The sequence below is a fragment of the Nicotiana sylvestris genome, chromosome 8, assembly GCF_000393655.2.
Source record: "Nicotiana sylvestris chromosome 8, ASM39365v2, whole genome shotgun sequence".
NCBI classification, from domain to species: domain Eukaryota; kingdom Viridiplantae; phylum Streptophyta; class Magnoliopsida; order Solanales; family Solanaceae; genus Nicotiana; species Nicotiana sylvestris.
Genome location: NC_091064.1, coordinates 62,052,806 through 62,074,586, shown reverse-complemented (window position 1 = coordinate 62,074,586; position 21,781 = coordinate 62,052,806). Strand labels below are relative to the sequence as shown.

At 44.8% G+C, this 21,781-nt stretch overlaps 1 protein-coding gene across 1 annotated transcript; it reads left to right on the top strand.

The window, feature by feature from the left end:
* The first annotated feature begins 726 nt into the window (after nt 1–726).
* LOC104230548 (pectinesterase inhibitor 9-like) lies at nt 727–1,359 on the top strand. The gene has a single exon (XM_009783378.1). It carries the CDS (start codon nt 727–729, stop codon nt 1,357–1,359), a length of 633 nt encoding a protein of 210 aa, XP_009781680.1.
* Nucleotides 1,360–21,781: the final 20,422 nt, after the last annotated feature.

Genomic DNA, 21,781 nt, shown 5'->3' with positions numbered 1-21,781 from the left:
TTACTAATGAACGTACAAATAATGCGTCAAGGTCTCATAGTCAATTTCGCTAACAAAAGATTACTGCACTTAATAGAATTATAGATATTCTACGCCAAATTGAGCATTAGTTGACCACAAAATAAAATCATATGCGTAAAGTTGTATGGGTGAATAACTTCCCTTGCATTCTTTTCCAATGTTCTTTATACTCCCTCCGTCCCATCTAACGTGACATATTTTTCTTTTTATTTTGTTCAGAAAAATAATATATTTTTATATGGATAAGTAATTTAACTTCTAAATTTTTTAATTTTACTCTTAAGGCAGTATTAAATTACTTCTCCAATATATTGTTGTAACAAGAATTAAGGCATGTGTTCACGAGACCCAAAATCTGACAGCTGCTTGTTTCAAGCAACTAGCACGTCTAGCTTAGCAACAACTAAAACCAATTAAATTATCATTAAATACAGTAATCCTCTTATGGAAGTCTTCATATGCGCACGTTAAATGAACGAAGTCAAATTCTCCATGCATGTGACAAACCTTTCTATATAAGACCATGCATACTCTTCATATTTTTCCATCACAAACCCTTTCTATCATCTCAATCTCTCTTCATCAATTTAGCTCTTTAATTTTTTCCTTGCATTTCCAAAGTTGAAGAATCGCTCTTCAATTTTCAATAAACTATAATACCATTCACCCAGTCTTTCACCTCCCGTGGAACAATCCCTCTTATCAATGGGGAAAATTAATATTCCTCTTTTGCTTTTTGTCCTCTCTGTTGTTGCTGTAGTCGAGAGTAGCACTAGTCGATTGCGTCCTCACTCGACCTTCATAGAGACACAATGCAGGCGAACGCGTTATCCAGAACCATGTGTGACATTTTTATCCAAATATGTAAATCCAACATCACAAGATCCTCAAGAAATAGCTCAAGCTGCCTTGAAAGTGAGCCTAGTTAGGGCTCTACATACAAAAGCTTATATAGCAAAGGTATGCAAGGAACCTAAGCAAATGAAGGCAAAGGATTATCAAGCAATAAGAGAATGTTTTGTTCATATCTCTCATGGTGTTTCCCAACTCACAAATGCTGTCAAAGAGCTTCAAAATTTGAAGTTAGATGGGCAATTAAAAGAGTTTTTATGGCATCAAAATAATGTTCAAACTTGGCTTAGTACAGTATTAACTGATGTTTACACTTGCATGGATGGGCTTTCTGGTTTTCCCAAGGGTGGTAAAGTGAAGGCTACTATTAAAGCTAAGGTTCTTAATGTTGCACAAGTTACTAGCAACGCTCTAGCTTTGTTTAATGGATTTGCTGCTAAGTATAAGACTTCTCATCATGCTAGCTATGACAATAACAAACCCTAAATATTAGTGTCATATGGTATTTGAATTTGTGGTCTGTTCTTATTTTTTTATGGGTTTAACTTATATACACAGTTGGTGTATATATGTTTTATTATATTACTGTATTTTAACCTGTTGTCGCAGCTTGTCTGCCTGATCTTTCATGTATCTATAGTTGATAGTGTAAAAATTATGTCACACTCATTATTGGTTATGTACGTACTGTGAATCATATTTATTTTAACTCATGTAAAATAAAAGATTAATTGTTTGACTTTTTTTTTCTGGTTGGTAACTAGTTGGACCAAGATGATCTCAGATTTCATTTTGCGTAATAAACTTTGTTCATTTACCTATAGTTTTTAGCGATCTCCGTCTTGATTTGAATTTGGTGAGAGCTACTTCCATCTGAAATCGAAATCGTAATCTCATAAGTCATAATTTACAAATTTTGTGCTCTTGATATGTTGGTCATAACCTAGGATAATATTTAAAATAAGATACATTATTTTGTTACAATAGCTAAATATGATATGATATATAATATAAAAATACTTTTCACAATGATGTAGTATAAGCTAACTTTTAGATTTTTCACTCAACATATACTGCCAATTACAATTTAAAGGGAATATACGGAAACGGGAGCAATTTGGTTACAACTTAGCAAATCAAGAATCGAGCACTTCACTATGTTGACCTCACCCATAACTTCAAGAACTTCAGGGCTTGCCCAAATAAAATTTAAAACTTAACCAACTTTAACTATGCCTTTTTTAACGGTTATGCACAACGGCACAAGCCTATATATTCACGTAAATACGACCCTGCTCTAATGAAACTTTAATCATCTCGTGTAGCTTATTCTAACATAGTCGGATCCAACTTTGAACAATTATTATTCTCCTTTTCATATCAAAGTTGACCTTTTAAAATGCCTATTTATCTTCTACAAATTTTATCCTTTTTATAAAATAAATCTATAATATAATAGTATTTTTTTCTTTATTTTAAAACAGCCCCTTACAGAAATACAGGGTACACTACTGGAAAATAGGCCTACGGGAACAGTTGTTTTGGAAACGGTTATTAAACCGTTGCAATAGATTAGATACAGTAACGGTTACAATCGTTACAATAGAATTTGGATGAAATCAACACACTTTAGATACTAAACCGTTCCAGTTGACAGTTCACCGTTACCATAGGTCTTCTTTATAGGAACGATTTTGTCAACTGTCCCAATAGGACTATTTGTAGTAACGGTTTTAGAAATTTTGTAATATCGGAATGGGTATTTTGTTCCCTCCTCATTTTTCCCCCTGAATTTTGCTAAACCCGCCAATATAACCCTTTTTTCCTTTTATTTCTTATATATTTTATTTTGGTAAATATAATAACTAAATTAAAATTTCTTCGACACTTCCAATGCTCTCATCTTCCTCAACCTCATTCTTTGGCATCAAACGTTCCAAACCTACCTAAATTCTCACTTTCCTCAAATCACCAGCAAACCTAAATTTTCACCTTCCTCAAATCACCATCCCAAATCCCTCATTCACAAATCACCGTCCCAAATCCCCAACGTTTGGTCTATTCGCAAATCACCAGCAAACGTTCCTCAAATCTCATTGTCGTTGGTGATTTACTTTATATCATCTGCATTTAAGTTTATCAAACCCATGTCCTAAATTCCCAAATCCCCAAATCTATTTGTTAACCAAAAATTTCCAAATCTCGATTGCTAACACAAAATTCCCAAACTCTATTTGTTTCACTCGAAGGATCTGAAAAACAGAGGAATAATTTAAAGTCAGCGATTACGGGTGTAGAAATATTTTAAATCGCAAGAAAGTTTCGACCCAAAAGGTAATCAGTGAGAAATCAACTTCAGGTAATTTTTCCTTTGTAATTTGGGCATTATATTCTATAATCGTTCTTTTTTCCTTTAAGATTTATGGTGTGAGCAGTGTATATGATTTCACTTCAGGTCAAATCTGCATATGATCTTCTACACTATAATCTGATGATTTGTTCAACCTGTATGCATAGATAGTGAAGATCGGTGTATAAAATCGGTGTATAAACCTGTAATCACAACCCATCAGAAAAAGGAAAAGAATTGTTTCCAAATCACAATACTGAATTTGTAGGTCTTCTTTAGACATTGAAAAATTTGACACTCAAGGAATAAAGAAATTCGGATAGATGGCACTGTATTGTGTCCTCAAATTATCACAATCAGATGCGGAATTTAAAGAAAGTCAGGATAAGAATGAGCAAGAGTATAATATAAGGAAGTTTAAGCTTCAAAAGTTAAAATGACCAGATTTAAAATCTAAACCTTTGCTGCCTCAATTTTTTAAAAACAGTTTGGTATCTGTTTTGGACTATTTTGTATCTGATGTCAACTTGTTCAAGTAACCTTGAGTTTTGAGAAATCATAAACTAGAAATTTGATAAGTAGTTCTTTATCAAGATATGGAATTATGCCTAAACTAGAAATAATCCAAATTCTGGTTGTTCTTTTGTTTTTTGTGATTAACCAATATAGCTTTTATGCATATAAAGTTCTTCATAATTTCTAAAATTCAAAGGTATCTTAAAGAATAATTGTAACTCGTGATTTTAGCAGAACTCATGCTAAGAATCTGAACTTTGGTGACATATTCTTTTTTTAGTAAATTATTTTTCTTCTACCGTGTATATTATATTGTTCTGATGGGTTGTGATGAGACTATGTTGTCTTTTGTTTGACTTGGTCTTTCGTTGGATTTATGCTTCTATTCATACAAAAGTGCAACAATTTCACAGGCATATGTGCTCAACTCTTTGGAAATGGAAAACATGAATGCAATTTTGTAGTCATGTCCTTAGTTCCATCAAACATTAATACTTTATTGTCTTCAGATGCTCACGTGCTTGTTATAGTGTAGAGGGACTTGCCTTAAAAGCAGTGGTCAATGTCAAATTAGTATGTTTTTGGTTTATTTGGTTAGTTTTGTTGATTTACTTTTATCGTATAGGATATCTATGGATAATGGTGATAAAATTTGGATGAATCTCCTGAGATGGACGGATGAGTATATCCGTAAAGTGAATGATTTTCTTAATAAGGCATTTGAACGAGCCGCCCAAGGAAATGAAATATTATGCCCTTGCAAAAAGTGCATGAATCGCTATTGGCATTATAGAAATGTGGTGAAGGATCATTTGGTTGTTCATGAGTTTGTTGATAGTTATACCAAATGGGTTTTCCATGGGGAAAGATTTTCCTCGAGAAACACACCTCATTCAAGCAATGATGATGAAAGTTCTACCATGCGTGACGATATTGATGGACTACTTTATGATACATTTAGAAACATAGATGGTCAGGCAGAGGATGAAGAAGAAGTTGGGGAAAGACTATCTGAATATGCAAAGAAGTTTTTCAAATTGCCGGAGGAAGAAAAACAAGAGTTATATCTGGGGTGTGAAAATTTTAGTAAACTGCGTTTTACTATTCGATTGTACTTTCTTAAATTATTGCATGAGTTGAGTAAAGTGGCTTTCTCTGATTTGTTAGAGATGATAAAAAAGACATTTCCATTTTCTTAGGTACCAGAATCTTTCAACAAGGCTAGAAACATGATAAAAGATTTGGGTCTTAATTATAAAAAAATACATGCATGCCCTAATGATTGCATGTTATTTTGGAAAGAAAATGTGAATGTCGATAATTGCTCTATTTGTGGGTTTTCAAGATGGAACAGTACTGGTCCTTTGACTAAAGCAAGCTCTAAAATCCCTACAAAGGTTTTAAGGTGCTTTCCTTTAAAGCCTAGGCTTCAGAGGATATTCATGTGTCCTGAAACGGCTGCTGCAATGAGATGGCATGCCAATGAGTAACCCAATAATAGGAATATAAGACATCCTGCTGATGGGGAAGCTTGGAAGGCTTTTGATTCTTTGCATCCAGACTTCTCTAGAGATCCTCAGAATGTTATATTGGGTCTTTCAAGTGATGATTTCAACCCGTTTTCGGACCATGACCATTTCTCATAGCACGTGGCCTATTATGTTAATGAACTATAATTTATCACCGTGGATTTGCATGAAGCCGGAGTATGTAATGTTGTCTATGATCATTCCTGGTCAATCATCTCCCGAAAATGATATAGATGTGTACCTACATCCATTAATTGAAGAGTTGAAAGAGCTATGGGAAACTGGGATAGACACATTTGATGCTGAAACCAACCAATCTTTCTGAATGTGTGCTGCTTTATTGTGGACAGTTAGTGACTTTTCAGCATTAGCAATGCTTTTAGGATGGAGCACTAAGGGGAGATTAGCATGCCCCACTTGCAATTATGACACATTTTCTCAATATATCAAACATAGTCACAAAATGTGTTACTTGGGCCATCGAAGATTTTTGCCTTGTGATCATCCATTCCGAAGAGATAAGAAGTCTTTTGATGGTAAGGAGGAGCATAGACCTGCACCTACTCCCTTGTCGAGTGAAGAAGTGTTTGAAGAGCTGCTTGAATTCAAAAATATCTTTGGAAAGAGCACTAAAAAAAGGCCTCGGAGTGATAAGGGTCCGTGGAAAAAGTGCTTCACAATTTGAAGTTAGATGGGCAATTAGAAGAGTGTTTACCGTGAAAATGGTAACAACAATTAAATTTATAAATGAGATTCTAAAAATACGTGATCTATTCCCGAGCTAGTTATTAGAGCAGTTGATGCTAAGAACGTGAAGCTTAACGATGAAATGCGAGCTATATAAGACAGTAATCAAACCGAAGGGGCCTGTTGCCTGGATGCAAAGCCGGTCGATAAGGACCTCGGGGTCGGGACTCGAATCGAGCTCGAGCTATCAAGGGAAACCGGGAATAGGATAACAATTAAGGATACGATCAACCATGGCTCTTTACAGCCAAAGTTGCGTAATATAGCATGAAATAAGTAAGAAGACAATAGATGTTAAAGCGGCCTCGAGCCAGTGAGAACGAACAAAATAGGAGAAAGAGAGAGAGAGATATTACTGCTTTAGTGGATAAATAGAGCAACATCAGCCTCTTATAAAGTGGTATGGGTTCACCCTATATAGGCGAGGGAACACGGTATGGTACAGAGTGCATTAAATGTAAATATACGGGGATGAGACAGCTAGACATGACACCAGAGCCTAATGATTCTAGCTGCTTCCCTCAGGAGTTCCCCGTCTTTGTAACATTTGCTGGGTCGCGGACAGATCCCTTAACCTCGGAGCCTCTGCAGGGCTGCAGATGATCCTCGAGATAAGGAGGCCAATCATGATCCTACAGCCTCGAGGAGCTGACATGACATTCCGAATATACCTTAATGGCGGGAAATAGATTCCCCTGATTTCACTGCATACAAATAGTCTCTGCATTTCCTAGAACGAAGTAATAGGAAATGATATTCAATCATCATCTCGAGGTCATTATTGCCATGACGTCAACCGTCTAAGAGAATTAAATGACATGCCCCAAAGAACCGTGTAGGGCCGCCGTCAAATGCGTAATCGAGAAACCCACAAACTGCCTTAGGCTCGTCTCTTCTGCTTCCCCAGCGATTCTTATAAATGCACCGGTTGCTAGATACTCCCCATCTTTACCCTTCCTTCAATCCCGTGAATCAGAATTTTGCTATTTGACATCTTTCCTTCTTTTCACATGAAGGTTTTACCATTTTTCATGGCCAGGACTTCTAGGACAATCCCTCGATGGAATGATACTGCATCATCATCCCGATTACCTGAGGGGGAAAACAAATTGATTCCCACTTTAGAGCAATGGACTCCTCCCGATATTGACACGCCGAAGGATTTTGACATCGAGACTCCCTCGTCTATGTTGGGTCAATGTGAGCACGTATCTCGATATGTTAGTGTCGTGACTGATGCTGACAAAGTAAAGAAGGACTGCCGATGGAGCGAGGCAGTAGAAGTAGAGATTACTGGCCCAGGCGACAACATTACCAACTTCAAGGCTGGCTTTCTTTACATATATACATACCCATTCACCCTGGGTCCTGATAAATCTGTCGAATCTCCTCCTTTGGAAATCGATCCGATTATCCTTAACTTCTGCGCCCGATATCGGGTGATACTCGATCATATCTACCCGTCCTTTTTTGAGGATCGTGTTAATGCTCAGGCACTTTATTGAAGGGGTCACAAGCGAGGTTTTTACCCTTAGCCATTTGATCAAATTGTACTGCCCTCGGCTGTATCGAGGCTTAATCAAGCTTCGACATCGGTCCAAAAAGTCTTTCTTCACGAGCGTTGATAAGGGGAAGGACCAGGGATGGATGAGCCGGTTTATTCGAGTGAGGACCTCAAATAACATCCCGGCCCGGAGGATGCCCTTTCCAGAGAGATGGAACGATCGACGTAAGTGAACTTCCCTTTAGCCACTTCTCAATTACTCTTTTGTTTGTCACGATAACCCCTTTGTCCTCTCTCCAACCGCTTCTTGGAATCCCGAGGTGGTCCCAGACTTGGCGGGATGGATCAGGCATTTGGATGAAAAGTTCTTGTATCGTATTCGGTCTTGGACTGCCATGGCTAAGGAGTGTTGGGTGGCTAATAATCACGGTGAGGTTTCTTTACCGCTCGTGCTCCGTATTTTCTATTTCCTTCCGAGCTCTAAGCAACAACATATCACGTTTATTATGTTGGTGCAGGCCTTGGCGAGAATATGCAGATGAGGCCACCCCCGACAGTGAAGTGGAGGCTTTAGAGCTTGATATGAACAAGAAAAGGAAAGACAAGGCGGCCACTGCTTGTCCTGATGAAACTGTTGCCCTAACCTCCGGGTTAAACCCCGATGTCGGGGGGGAGGACAATGATGGAAGTCCGTTGAGGAGGAGAACGAGGTCTAGCGTGATAGATTTACAGGCGCCCCGGTCAGAGGTTGCTGAGTCTGGGATGGCTGGGTTCGATAGGGCTAAAGAGCCGGGGGTCCTCGAAGAGGACGCTGATGTAGCTTCGAATCATGCGGCCGGATTCGATGTGGCTTCCGCTAGAAGGACCGTTGGTCCTGATGGATCGGGGTTCGGGGCTTTCCAAGAACATGGGTTGCTATTTGGAGAAATCGGGGAATTGGTGACATCCCGGGGCCTTCTCTCGGACTCTCGTAGGGAGACTGCTACTTTGGCGCGGCTAAGTCTCAGGCCGAACGAGATGCTGCCGCTATAATGAGGATGTGGTCACATCTCATAAAATGGTTTGTGACATATCCCTGGCGGCTGAGCAAAAACTGGTCCGAGTTGTCGAACATGCCAAAGCGGAGGCGAAGAGGGAGGACCTGGAAAAACTCGAAGCCAGAGGCTTCAAGCTGTCTGCTGACCTGGAGGAGGTTCGTGCGACGTAGGGAAGACTGGCGCTCTTGATTGCCCCCAATGGGGGTCAAGATGATCGTGGAGAGGAGTAGTCTCCGAGCCCTTTTTTGTATGCCTTCTTTTTTGTTCCATGTGTTCTCCATCCTAGGAGACGAATGGTGTAAATGTGTTTTTCCTTTTTTCAATGTATTAAAGGAGCTTTTATTTTGCTAGTCCTTCTTGTTACTTTCCCTCTCTTTTTTTTTGCTTCCGATCCTCGAGCATCGGCCCTTTGGAGCCTTTTTGTAGGACGGACCGGGGGCCCTGAGACTAGCCATGTCCCGAGGTTGAGTTGGTAGCTCCTCCGAACAAATATTTGTGACGTTAGGGATCTCCCGAGGTCCCTTGATTTTATGAATTATGTGGGAGCCTGGGATGATTCTGCCAGTGCACTCCCTAAGGAGATTGTAACGTTAACGCGGCCAGAATTAATTGGCCTTCTTGGGCAATTGAGCAGTTGTTGCCTGGCCCCTATATATTTGTCTATACGCCCTTCAAGCGGAGATTTTGCAGTCTTTGATAAGCCTATCTCCTCTATAGAGCCTGGTGCTTTGTGCGAGTCCCTCCACTTCTTTGCTTCAGGAAGTTTTTTGCCTGGATACTCCTCTTTTTCTCCTTATTCTGTCATAGTCATGGCCGCTGCTTCGACACCTGATCCTCAGATGAATGGGATTCCTTCCTGCGTTCCACCTTTGGTTGGTGCCAGCGGCTCTCCCCGATGCTGGAAGATCGAGGCCCGGGGTGCGCTGCCTCGAAGAGGGTCGCCACATCGGGGAAGCCTCCCAATGTTCCGGGCCATTGGGAGCACGTGTTGAGGATTATTTCATCGGTGAGGGAGGAGAACCCTGGGGTGATTAGGAGATAGTGCGGATGGGGGGAAGGCGTGATTCTACAAGTACCTTCCCCCGAGGAGAGTGTCATGACATATGTTGAGGTTTTCTTAAGCGTGTATACCCATGTTCTCGTGCTGGGTTCTCCGGACCGCGTTGTGCTTGATTTCTGTAGAAGGTATCAAGTAACGTTGGCGCAGGTTCATCCCTTTCTATGGAGGATAGTGCAGCGATGAGATATTTTGTTGATAGGCCGGGATAGAGTTTACCTCAGTCACCTTATAAGGTTGTACCAACCATTACGTTATCGGAGCTTAGTTGCTCTTCAGCGTAGGTCCACTCGAGCTTCTGTGATCGGCAGCAAGGAGGATGAGGACCATGGATGGATGAGTCAGTTCATTCGATTCCGGACAACCGACATTATCCCTGGAGAATTTTTACCGTTTCCTGAGAAATGGAACTCCGCACGTAAGCACTCTATCCGAACTATCTTTCTCTTCATATGAGGTTGGCCCCATAATGATGTCTTCCAGTCTTTTGTTTATAGAAACTCATTGGTTGCCCGGTAAGGTCCCTGATTTAGCCGAATGGTCTCATAGGCTGGCAGCTTGCTGGGCTCACGATAGGTGCCAGTGGCGAGATCTTTCAAAAGGGAGATTGGAGGCAAAACATCATGGTAGGTGCCTGGCGTTCCTCTCCCCCTTTTTTAGGGATGGCTTCCTTTTTACTAATTCCCCTAATTCCTCTATCGCAGGTGTCGAGAGCTCATTCGAGGTGAGACTGGGTTCCTCGAGGGAGGAGGAGAGATTGCTGGCCCAAGAATCAAGGAGCGCTGGCAAAAGGAAATGTGCTCCCTGGTGCGAGAAGGTTTGTGGTGAGGCGCCTTCTCTGTAGCGTTTGATGGGAAGCAATTCGGTTGGCTTGCAAGCTTCCGGGATTGATGCACCATTGGACGTTGCTTTGGCCCTCGACGAGGCTCATCATTTTGGCCTTGTGGAGAGTTTTCGGCCGCGGTAGGGATGTTCTGGCCCCGTGCTCCTTTCTCTTCCCTTTACTCACCTAGATTTTCTTCTTCAGGCATTTGATAGGCTCAAAACCGAACTGCTACGTTGTGAGGCCCCATTGCAGGAGGCTTGAGAAAGGGAAAAATCCCTCAAACTTCTCTATGCGGCAAAGGAAAGTGAGCCCGTTTCTTTATGGCATAGGGTAGACCAAAGCCGTGCCTAGGAGGCCCTCTTGGAGAAACATGTATTCTGTATTTCGCACTGGCCTGTATTCCCTTTTTTGCCTTGCCTTCTTTGACGTGTTGCTGTTTTAGTTGAAGGACAAGGCCGATGAGATGGAACAACTCTGGGGCGAGGTCGGCAAAGCCAAACGTGAATTCACTGAGCTGCAAGCGCATGCTAGTTCCCATTCTGAGGCCAAAGAGAGGGCTCAGGTCGTGACATCCGTTCTTGAGGTGCAAATCCAGGTCGCCCGTGCGAATGATTCTGCTTGGGTGAAGATGATCGCGAGACTCTCATCCGAGCTATCAAGGGAGAAAACTGAGGTGGTGAATGTCCGGGCCGAGGTTGTAATGAATAATACCAGGGCAGGGCAAAAAATGGCGGCTCATTCAAGGAGTGCCGCTGCCGCTAATGCCGAGCTCAAGAAGACCCTCGATCATGCAAACAATAGCAGGGAGTACGAGAGGTGCAGATCCCGGAGGGAGACCCTTGAGGAGATTCATGCCAGAGACTTTAATCTTTCGGAGGAGATCGAACAAGCCAAAGGAGAGGAGTTCGATGTCAAGTTCCTGATGTCTAATAATGAGGATGATGAGGAGGAGACCGACGGCCCGTAGCTACCGGAAGAAAAGGGGGAACGAATATTCCCTGCCTTCTTCGTTGTGTATATATAGATTTCATTATACGACGCATGCCGAGATTGTGCTTCGTCATCAATATGTAATAATAAGAGGGGAAACCTCGCAACTTGTATCTTCTGTATGTCTGCTTGTTGGAGTTTCCATTGGGTCGATTCGATCCCGGATTTGCCCTTAGGCTTGCATGTTTTAACTGTCTTCGGGTTCAGTCTCCGAGTCGGGGTCCGACTCGAGCTTAATATACCCTCGAGTTTTGCATTTATTCGGGCTGACAGTGATGGTTTTTTTTATTTCCTGCCCTTGGGCATTTGGTTGTTTCAACATCTTTTGGTCTAGTCTCCGAGTTGTGTTGCGGCTCGAGCTTTAATTCACCCCAAAGTATTTTCGGACTGGCGACAGTGGCACTTATGCCGCTTGGTCGTTGAGACCTTTTAGTATGTGGCCCGGAGGCTTGCATAGTTAACTATTTTGGATCCGGTCTCCGAATCGGGTTACAATTCGAGCTCATTTTAATCCTCACGTTGTCAAAATATTTTAGCTGGTGACAATGGCTTTTATGCTGTTTGGCCATAGAGACCTTTCAATATGAGGCACGTAGGCTAGCTTAGCTGGCGACAATGGCTCTTATGCTGTTTTTGCCCGTGGGATTTTTTGTAGGCTTTGTTTCCGCTCGTTAAGGTCTTTTAGAGTATTTTTGCCTGACCCATCGTCGGTTCTAGAGGAACCTCAATTTCAAGTCATTGTCGGCGATTTTTCGAGCACCTTGTAAGGTTCATAGCTCATAGGTCGAGTAGATCGACGCTCTTGCGATTTGGAGCCGACATGGTCGGAGCTCGTTTTTGCCTGTTGAGGGAAGCTTGTTTTAACCGGTTCTTTCCGAAGTATATTCGAAGTAGTGGCCTGCGATTTTTAGCGACAGTCGGGCGTCCCCGAGTCGCGTTATTTTGGTTTATCAACTGTTTTGACCATAGTCATGTACGTTTGGCCGTAGCCATTTTTTATCCCAAGCGATAGCTTAGGTGTCTATGCCGAGGGTATGCCCTTTAGGGATTTTTACAAATGCGATGTATAGCCTGAACTTTGGGGTTTTCATGACTGTTGAGGTCTTACAGTTTGTCATGCCTATTAAAGTCTTACAGTTTGTCATGCCTATTGAGGTCTTACAGTTTGTCATGCCTATTGAGGTCTTACAGTTTCTATGATATAGAATAGATCTAGTTATGCCGAGTTTGCCCTCTAGGGGTCTTACAGTTTCAGATTTTCCAATGCTCGGCTATTGGCGATAGTCTCCGAGTCATCAAGTTTGTTTAAGCTTGAAGACCGCTTCTCGTGAACTCGGAGTTGCATTATGAGGGCTTTGTGAGCCTGGGGTTCCGACCTTGGGGCCGTGTGGGCATTGAACCATTTAAGTCTCCGAGTATCTCGGGACGTATTTAGCGGAGAGGCCTTTGCTGCGAATATGCCGATATAGCCATTTTCGAAGTATAAAATGCCGAAAAGATATTCTTTATTGCTTGGTGTAAATATAGGCTGTAAATACATGTCGTCTCGTTGCTGTGAGCTCGGCCCGTGTGGGTGTGACTCCTCTGATCATCTGATCCGTTTACATGATTCCGTTTTGAAACTTAGCCTGCCATTTATAGGCCCTTCTGAGGGGAGAGTGTCCTTAAGAGAAGGCCATCGCACATTGTCTGACTGTAGAAGAAAGGCCTGTGATGTCGTCGGATCCTCTTCTGGGGGGGTGTGCTGCTCTGCTAATAATCTTGCTGGCGGGACCCTCTTTAGGTTGGAAGTCCGGTCGAGGGAAGAGAGCACGGCAGGCCCCATAGAGGCCTCGGATCTCCGAGTGGAGTTAGAACTTATGAATGACTCGGCTGCCTGCCTACATATAGGTTAGCAAAAGAAAAGAACAACAAGGGAGCGGAGTAGTTCTTCCCTATTGCGGGATGTGTGGGCGACGTTTCGAGGTCTGGTATCTTTTTGCCATTTCGAGGCGCGAGCCCTTAATACAGCCTTCTGTTGTGTTCAACCAGGCTTGGCCGAAGATGTGGTTCTGCTTACCCTTTGATCCCTTCGAGGGCGGAGGCATTGATGCCGGCGATGGTCATATGGTAAGGGATTTCCACTCGTCGCGTGTAGCTCCTTGTCGAATACTATAGTCCCACCTCTGTCATGGAGTTTCATCCCTTTGGCGGAGTGTGGTCGAAGTCGCCTCCGGGTGGTGTGCTCGTTGTCATTTGAATGAAACGTCCATTTTTCGCAGGCTCGGCATTCCAGCCCGAGCTCAGGCGGGTTGTATAGAGGGAGCGGCCTTCCTGATTGTTGTGGCGATCGGGATCTGGAATCCATCAAGGATTCGAGGTGTCAGAGTGATTTGGTTCGTTAGTCCGACCCGCCCCATTAGCTTTGGCCTGACATCATCGGTATAATTGATCGAACCATCTGCACTCACGAACACATGTTTTATTTGAAATAGGTCAAATGATGGAGGGGTTACGAATCACGTTAATACGAGGCCGAGGCAAAGTCTCGGCGTCCCTTTCCTTGGATGGAAAGGTGTCCTTTGGGTATATTGCCCGGACCCATCTTTCCCCGGCGATGAGCCCTTTCACTCTGCATTTTAGGGATATTTGAAGGGTGTCGTCGCCCCTTTACTGTCGTGGCAATACGCCATGGCTTGTCAGCTTCATTTTTCCCGATCTCCTTCCTCCCTTGGAGCTTGATCCGGACCTGACCGCTCGATAATACCTGGTGGTGACCTCTATTAAATAGCACAGTTGTCGTTCTTTTGAGCCGGTGACCGCGCGTGCCCTACGGTTGTTATGCCGTGCCATGGTTCTCTTGAAGGGGTCTTGGTCAAATAGGTTTGAGCCGCCTGGTATTCTTGGTTTTGCTTATGGTGATCACGATGTTTGGTATAACAACGCTGAAATCATACTCGACTGGGCGGGGTTTCCCTGCCAGCTGTGCCTTGTTGAATATGGTTCCATTGGAGGTTCTTCGAGGGTGTTGTCCTCGGGCTATTTCCCTATTGTTGTGAGGTAGGTTGCATCTCGAGTCGTTATTTCCATTCACAGCGCATGGATGATACCTCCATCCATTTGGCATTAGCTTCTTTAGCGGGAGTCTGTTTGGATATACCGAACCCGTAGAGGTTCCCGGACGGTTGTCCACAGCCCCGATTCATGGCTAGTGCCGGATGTGGGCATCCAACCAGACTTCGGCTGGTTATCTAATCAGCCTTCGCTTGAAATGTCCTGGAGTCGTCGAGCATGCTTCGTTCATGCCTCTGGTGAAGGCCTGTGTTGCCCGATCGTCCGAAATCGGGAGCGATCTCATTCTTCCTATCAGGGAATGAGGTGCGTCTTCCCGCGGTATTGCATTTATCTTCGTTTGGCCTCAGGTGTATCGGGCCCTCTTGGTACTACTTTTATGGCGTCGACGCGTGCTTCCGTGGAGGACCATGCTAGTATGGTAAGCGAGTTTATGGGGTCAGGTGCCTAGCGGTGGCACTGTGTCATGGTTTCTTTTGAGAGAGTTTCTTCAAACTTCCTCAACGAGACGGGCTCGAACTCATCATCTTGGAGGTCGTTGCCTTTGAATGAGCTCGCGTAAGTAGTGGTGCGCCCGTAGGGATCTGAGGTCCTATCGCACCTAGGGGGTTTTGACGTTCTGGATTTTTGTGAAGCGAGTTCCGGGACTGTTTCCTTGGGAGACGGTTGCTGTAAGAGCTTCCACGAACCTGATTCGATCCTTTCAAAGAGATTCCCAAGCAACCTCACTGCGGCAGGGTCGGTTACCGATCCGTCGTTACTTGATCTCTCGGGTACTAGCTCGGCGTAAGGAGGTGTCTCCGGCGCTACTGCGTTGGGAGTCTCCGGGCGACTTTGCAACTGAGCGATAGCCAACTGTCGTGCCTGTAACATTTCAAAAATAACATGAAAATTAACCTCCTGTTATACCCGGGCCGGGGTGTTTTGAGCTTCTTGTCGGTCAATGCGCTGTATGCTGTCATCGGTGTGCGAGGCTTCATCGACCTATTGCACGCCTTGCAAGCCCGCGTCTGCTTGAATCGACCTAAATGTGCTATCGGGGTCTTGTGTGTCGCACTAACCTCTAGAGCAAGCATACTATTTTCGCCGTGGTTTTCGGGGTAGTCGTTCTCGATTTTTCTTACCAAGCCGGACATTAACCTGAAATCAAAAGATCTTGGGCAATAAAAAGTGTGAAAGATAATGTGCGTTTGTGTGACGATACTAGCAAGAAAATAATCACTATTATTTTTAGCCCCACGGTGGGCGCCAAACTGTTTACCGTGAAAATGGTAACAACAATTAAATTAATGGAATTCTAAAAATACGTGATGTATTCCAGAGCTAGTTGTTAGAGCAGTTGATGCTAAGAACGTGAAGCATAACGATGAAATGCGAGCTAAAAAAGACAGTAATTAAACCAAAGGGGCCTGTTGCCCCGATGCAAAGCCGGTCGATAAGGACCTCAGGGTCAGGACTCGAATCGAGCTTGAGCTATCGGGAGCAACCAGAAATAGGATAACAATTAAGGATACGATCAACCATGGCTCTGTACAGCCAAAGTTGCGCAATATAGCATGAAATAAGTAAAAAGACAATAGATGTTAAAGCGGCCTCGAGCCAGTGAGAACGAACAAAATTGGAGAAAGAGAGAAAGAGATATTATTGCTTTAGTGGAGAAATGGAGCAATATCAGCCTCTTATAAAGTGGTATGGGTTTCCCTTATATAGGCGAGGGAACACGGTATGGTACAGAGTGCATTAAATATAAATATACGGGGAAGGGACGACTAGACATGACACCAGAGCCTAATGATTCTAGCTGTTTGCCTCGGGAGTTCCCCGTCTTCGTAACATTTGTTGGGTCGCGGACAGATCCCTTAACTTCGTAGCCTTTTCAGAGCCGCGAATGATCCTCGAGATAAGGTGGACGATCATGATCCTACAGCCTCGAGGAGCTGACATGACATTCCGAATATACCTTAATGGCGGGAAATGGATTCCCCTGATTTCATTGCATACAAATAGTCTCTGCATTTCCTAGAACGAAGTAATACGAAACGATATTCAATCGTCATCTCGAGGTCATTATTGCCATGACGTCAACCGTCTAAGAGAATTAAATGACATGCCACAAAGAACCATGCAGGGCCGCCGTCAATTGCGTAATCGAGAAACCCACGAACTGTCGTAGGCTCGTCTCTTCTGCTTCCCCAGCAATTCTTATAAATGCACCGGTTGCTAGATACTCCCCATCTTCACCCTTCCTTCAAGCCCGTGAATCAGAATTTTTCTATTTGACATCTTTCCCTCTTTTCACATGAAGGTTTTACCATTTCTCATGGCCAGGACTTCTAGGACAATCCATTGACGGAATGATACTGCGTCGTCGTCCCGATTACCTAAGGGGGAAAACAAATTGATTCCCACTTTAGAGCAATGGACTCCTCCCAATATTGACACGCCAAAGGATTTCGACATCGAGACTCCCTCGTCTATGCTGGGTCAATATGAGCACATATCTCGATATGTTAGCGTCGTGACTGATGCTGACAAAGTGAAGGAGGACTGCCGATGGAGCGAGGCACTAGAAGTAGAGATTACCGGCCCAGGCGACAACATTACTGACTTCAAGGCTAGATTTCTTTACATATATACTTACCCATTCACCCTGGGTCCTGATAAATCTATCGAATCTCCTCCTTTGGAAATCGATCCGATTATCCTTAACTTCTGCACCCGATATCGGGTGACCCTCGGTCATACTAACCCGTCCTTTAGGAGGATCGTGTTAATGCTCAGGCACTTTACTGAAGGGGTCACAAGCGAGGCTTTTACCCTTAGCCATTTGATCAGATTGTACCGCCCTCGGCTGTATCGAGGCTTAATCAAGCTTCGACATCGGTCCAAAAAGTCTTTCTTCACGAGCGTTGATGAGGGGAAGGACAAGGGATGGATGAGCAGGTTTATTCGAGTGAGGACCTCAGATATCATCCCAGCCCGAAGGATTCCCTTTCCAGAGAGATGGAACGATCGACGTAAGTGAACTTTCCTTTAGCCACTTCTCAATTACTCTTTTGTTTGTCACGATAACCCCTTTGTGCTCTCTCCAGCCGCTTCTTATAATCCCGAGGTGGTCCCAGACTTAGCGGGATAGATCAGGCATTTGGATGAAAGGTTCCTGTATTGTATTCGGTCTTGTACTGCCATGGCTAAGGAGCGTTGGGTGGCTAATAATCACGGTGAGGTTTCTTTACCGCTCGTGCTCCGTATTTTCTATTTCCTTCCGAGCTCTAAGCAACAACATATCACGTTTATTATGTTGGTGCAGGCCTTGGCGAGAATATGCAGATGAGGCCACCCTCGACAGTGAAGCAGAGGCCTTAGATCTTGATATGAACAAGAAAAGGAAAGACAAGGCGGCCACTGCTTGTCCTGATGAAACTGCTGCCCTAACCTCCGGGTTAAACCCCGATGTCGAAGATGAGGACAATGATGGAAGTCCGTTGAGGAGGAGAACTAGGTCTAGCGTGAGAGATTTATAGGAGCCCCGGTCGGAGGTTGCTGAGTCTGGGATGGCTGGGTCCGGTAGGGCTAAGAAACCGTGGGTCCTCGAAGAGGACGCTGATGTAGCTTCGAATTATGCGGACGGATTCGATGTGGCTTCCGCTAGCAGGACCGTTGGTCCTAATGGATCGGGGTTCGGGGCTTTCCAAGAACATGGGTTGCTATTTGGAGAAATCGGCGACCCGAATGATCTTATTTAGAACTTTCCAGTCTCATCAGGGGAGCTAAGGGATGCTGAAAGGATGATCGGCACCACGGTCAGTACCCCTTTCCGAGGGGGAGGCTTCATTGCCAACATTTTTGATGGTGTAATTGACAGAGATGATCTAGATGTCTCTGGTGCCGTTAAAGTGGCGGAGAAGTCCCTGAAGCAGGTGACAACTTCTCCTTGCGCATTTCTTTTCGCTCTCGGTCATTATTCATCATCCTTCTTAACTTTCTCGTTGTGCCACAGTGTAAAGAGATGTATGATCATGCCATCCTCCAGCTTCATGAGGAGCTTTCTTGTCATGAGAAGGATCATAATAACATTGCTTCGAAGCTACAAGACTCGTAGGCTCGTGGCACTTGGGTAGATAAAGAGTTGGGAGCTTCGGACCTCTTTGGAGGCGGTGCTCCAGGGGAAAGCCGCTCTTGCTGCTCAAGTATTCTGGCTTGCTCATACCTGCTCTTTTACTCCGTATTCATACATGTTATATGTTCACATATTCACCATCTTGCCCTTCATTGTAGGTCGAGAAGAGCAGCTTACGGATTAGTCAATTGGAAGTGGAGATCTCCGGGCTGAAGGAGCGGAGTAAGGTTGTGATCGGGGAATTGGTGACATCCCGGGGCCTTCTCTTGGACTCTCGCAGGGAGACTGCTACTTTATCCGCGGCTAAGTCTCAGGCCGAACGAGATGCTACCACTTATAATGAGGATGCGGTCACAGCGCATACAATGGTTTGTGACATATCCCTGGCGGCTGAGCAAAAACTGGTCCGAGCTGTCGAACATGCCAAAGCGGAGGCGAAGAGGGAGGTCCTGGAAAAACTCAAAGCCAGAGGCTTCGAGTTGTCTTCTGACCTGGAGGAAGTTCGTGCGACGGAGGGAAGACTGGCACTCTTGATTGCCCCCGATGGGGGTGAAGATGATCGTGGCGAGGAGTAGTCTCCGAGCCCTTTTTTGTATGCCTTCTTTTTTGTTCCATGTGTTCTCCATCCTGGGAGACGAATGGTGTAAAGGTGTTTTTCCTTTTTGTCAATGTATGAAAGGAGATTTTATTCTACTAGTCCTTCTTGCTGCTTTCCCTCTCTTTTGTTTTGCTTCCGAGCCTCGAGCATCGGCCCTTTGGAGCATTTTCGTAGGACGGACCGGGGGCCCCGAGACTAGCCATGTCTCGAGGTTGAGTTAGTAGCTCTTCCGAACCAATATTTGCGACGTTGGGGATCTCCCGAGGTCCCTTGATTTTATGAATTATGTGGGAGCCTGGGATGATTCTGCCAGTGCACTCCCCAAGGAGAAGGTAATGTTAACGCGGCCAGAATTAATTGGCCTTCTTGGGCAATTGAGCAGTTGTTGCCTGGCCCCTATATATTTGTCTATACGCCCTTCAAGCGGCGATTTTGCAGTCTTTGATAAGCCTATCTCCTCTATAGAGCCTGGCGCTTTGTGCGAGTTCCTCCACTTCTTTGCTTCAGGAAGTTTTTTGCCTGGATCCTCCTCTTTTTCTCCTTATTCTGTCGTAGTCATGGCCGCTGCTTCGACACCTGATCCTCAGATGAAAGGGATTCCTTCCTGCGTTTCACCTTTGGTTGGTGCCAACGGCTCTCCCCGATGCTGGGAGATCGAGGCCCGGGGTGCGCTGCCTCGAAGAGGGTCGCCACACCGGGGAAGCCTCCCAATGTTCCGGGCCATCGGGAGAACGTGTTGAGGATTATTTTATCGGTGAGGGAGGAGAACCTCGGGGTGATCAGGAGAGAGTGCGGATGGGGGGAAGACGTGATTCTATAAGTACCTTCCCCCGAGGAGAGTGTCATGATGTATGTTGAGGGTTTCTTAAGCGTGTATACCTATGTTCTCGCGCCGGGTTCTCCGGGTCGGGTCGTGCTTGATTTCTGTAGAAGGTATCAAGTAACGTTGGCACAGTTTCATCCCTTTCTCTGGAGGATAGTGCAGTCGATGAGATATATTGTTGATAGGCCGGGATAGAGTTTACCTCAGTCACCTTATAAGGTTGTACCGGCCATTACGTTACCAGGGCCTAATTGCTCTTCAGCGTAGGTCCACTAGAGCTTTTACGATTGGCAGTGAGGAGGATGAGGATCGTGGATGGATGAGTCAGTTCATTCGAGTCCGGACAACCGACATTATCCCCGAAGAATTTTTACCGTTTCCTGAGAAATGGAACTCCGCACGTAAGCACTCTATTCGAACTGTCTTTCTCTTCATATGAAGTTGGCCCCATAATGATGTCTTCCAGTCCTTTGTTTATAGCAACTCATTGGTTGCCCGGTGAGGTCCATGATTTACCCTAATGGTCTCATAGGTTGGCAGCTTGTTGGGCTCACGATAGGCGCCGGTGGTGAGATCTTTCAAAAGGGAGATTGGAGGCGAAACATCATGATAGGTGCCTGGCGTTCCTCCCCCCCTTTTTAGGGATGGCTTCCTTTTTACTAATTCCCCTAATTCCTCCATCGTAGGTGTTGGGAGCTCATTCGAGGTGAGACTGGGTTCCCCGAGGGAGGAGGAGAATTGTTGGCCCAAGAATTAAGGAGCGCTGGCAAAAGGAAAGGTGCTCCGTGGTGCGAGAAGGCTTGTGGTGAGGCGCCTTCTCCGCAGCGGTTGAGGGGAAGCAATTCGGTTGGCCGGCAAGCTTCAGGGATTGATGCACCATCAGACGTTGCTTCGGCTCTCGACGAGGCTCATCGTTTTGACCTTGTAGAGAGTTTTCGGCTGCGGTAGGGATGTTCTGGCCCCGTGCTCCTTTCTCTTCCCTTTACTCTCCTGGATTTTCTTTTTTAGGCTTTTGATAGGCTCAAAACTGAACTGCTACATTGCGAGGCCCCATTGCGGGAGGCTCGAGAAAGGGAAAAATCCCTCAAACTTCTTTATGCGGCAAAGGAAAGTGAGCTTGTTTCTTTACGGCGTAGGGTAGACCGAAGCCGTGCCCAGGAGACCCTCTTGGAGAAACAGGTATTCTGCATTTCGCACTGGCCTGTATTCCCTTTTTTTCCTTGCCTTCTTTGACGTGTTGATGTTTTAGTTGAAGGACAAGGCGGATGAGATGGAACAACTCTGGGGCGAGGTCGGCAAAGCCAAACATGAATTCACTGAGCTGCAAGCGCGTGCTAGTTTTCATTCTGAGGCCAAAGAGAGGGCTCAGGCCGTGACATCCATTCTTGAGGCGCAAATCCAGGTCACCCGTGCGAATGATTCTGCTTGGGTGAAGATGATCACGAGACTCTCATCCGAGCTATTAAGGGAGAAAACTGAGGTGGTGAATGTCCGGGCCGAGGTTGTAATGAATAATACCAGGGCAGGGCAAAAAAATGGCGGCTCATTCAAGGAGTTCTGCTATCGCTAATACCGAGCTAAAGAAGACCCTCGATCATGCAAACAATAGCAGGGAGTACGAGAGGTGCAGATCCCGGAGGGAGACCCTTGAGGAGATTCATGCCAGAGACTTTAATCTTTCTGAGGAGATCGAACAAGCCAAAGGAGAGGAGTTCGATGTCAAGTTCTTGATGTCTGATGATGAGGAGGAGACCGTCGGC

Bases quoted from the DNA above. Each gene is read 5' to 3' on its own strand.
- LOC104230548 (XM_009783378.1), top strand. From the start codon at position 727: ATGGGGAAAATTAATATTCCTCTTTTGCTTTTTGTCCTCTCTGTTGTT.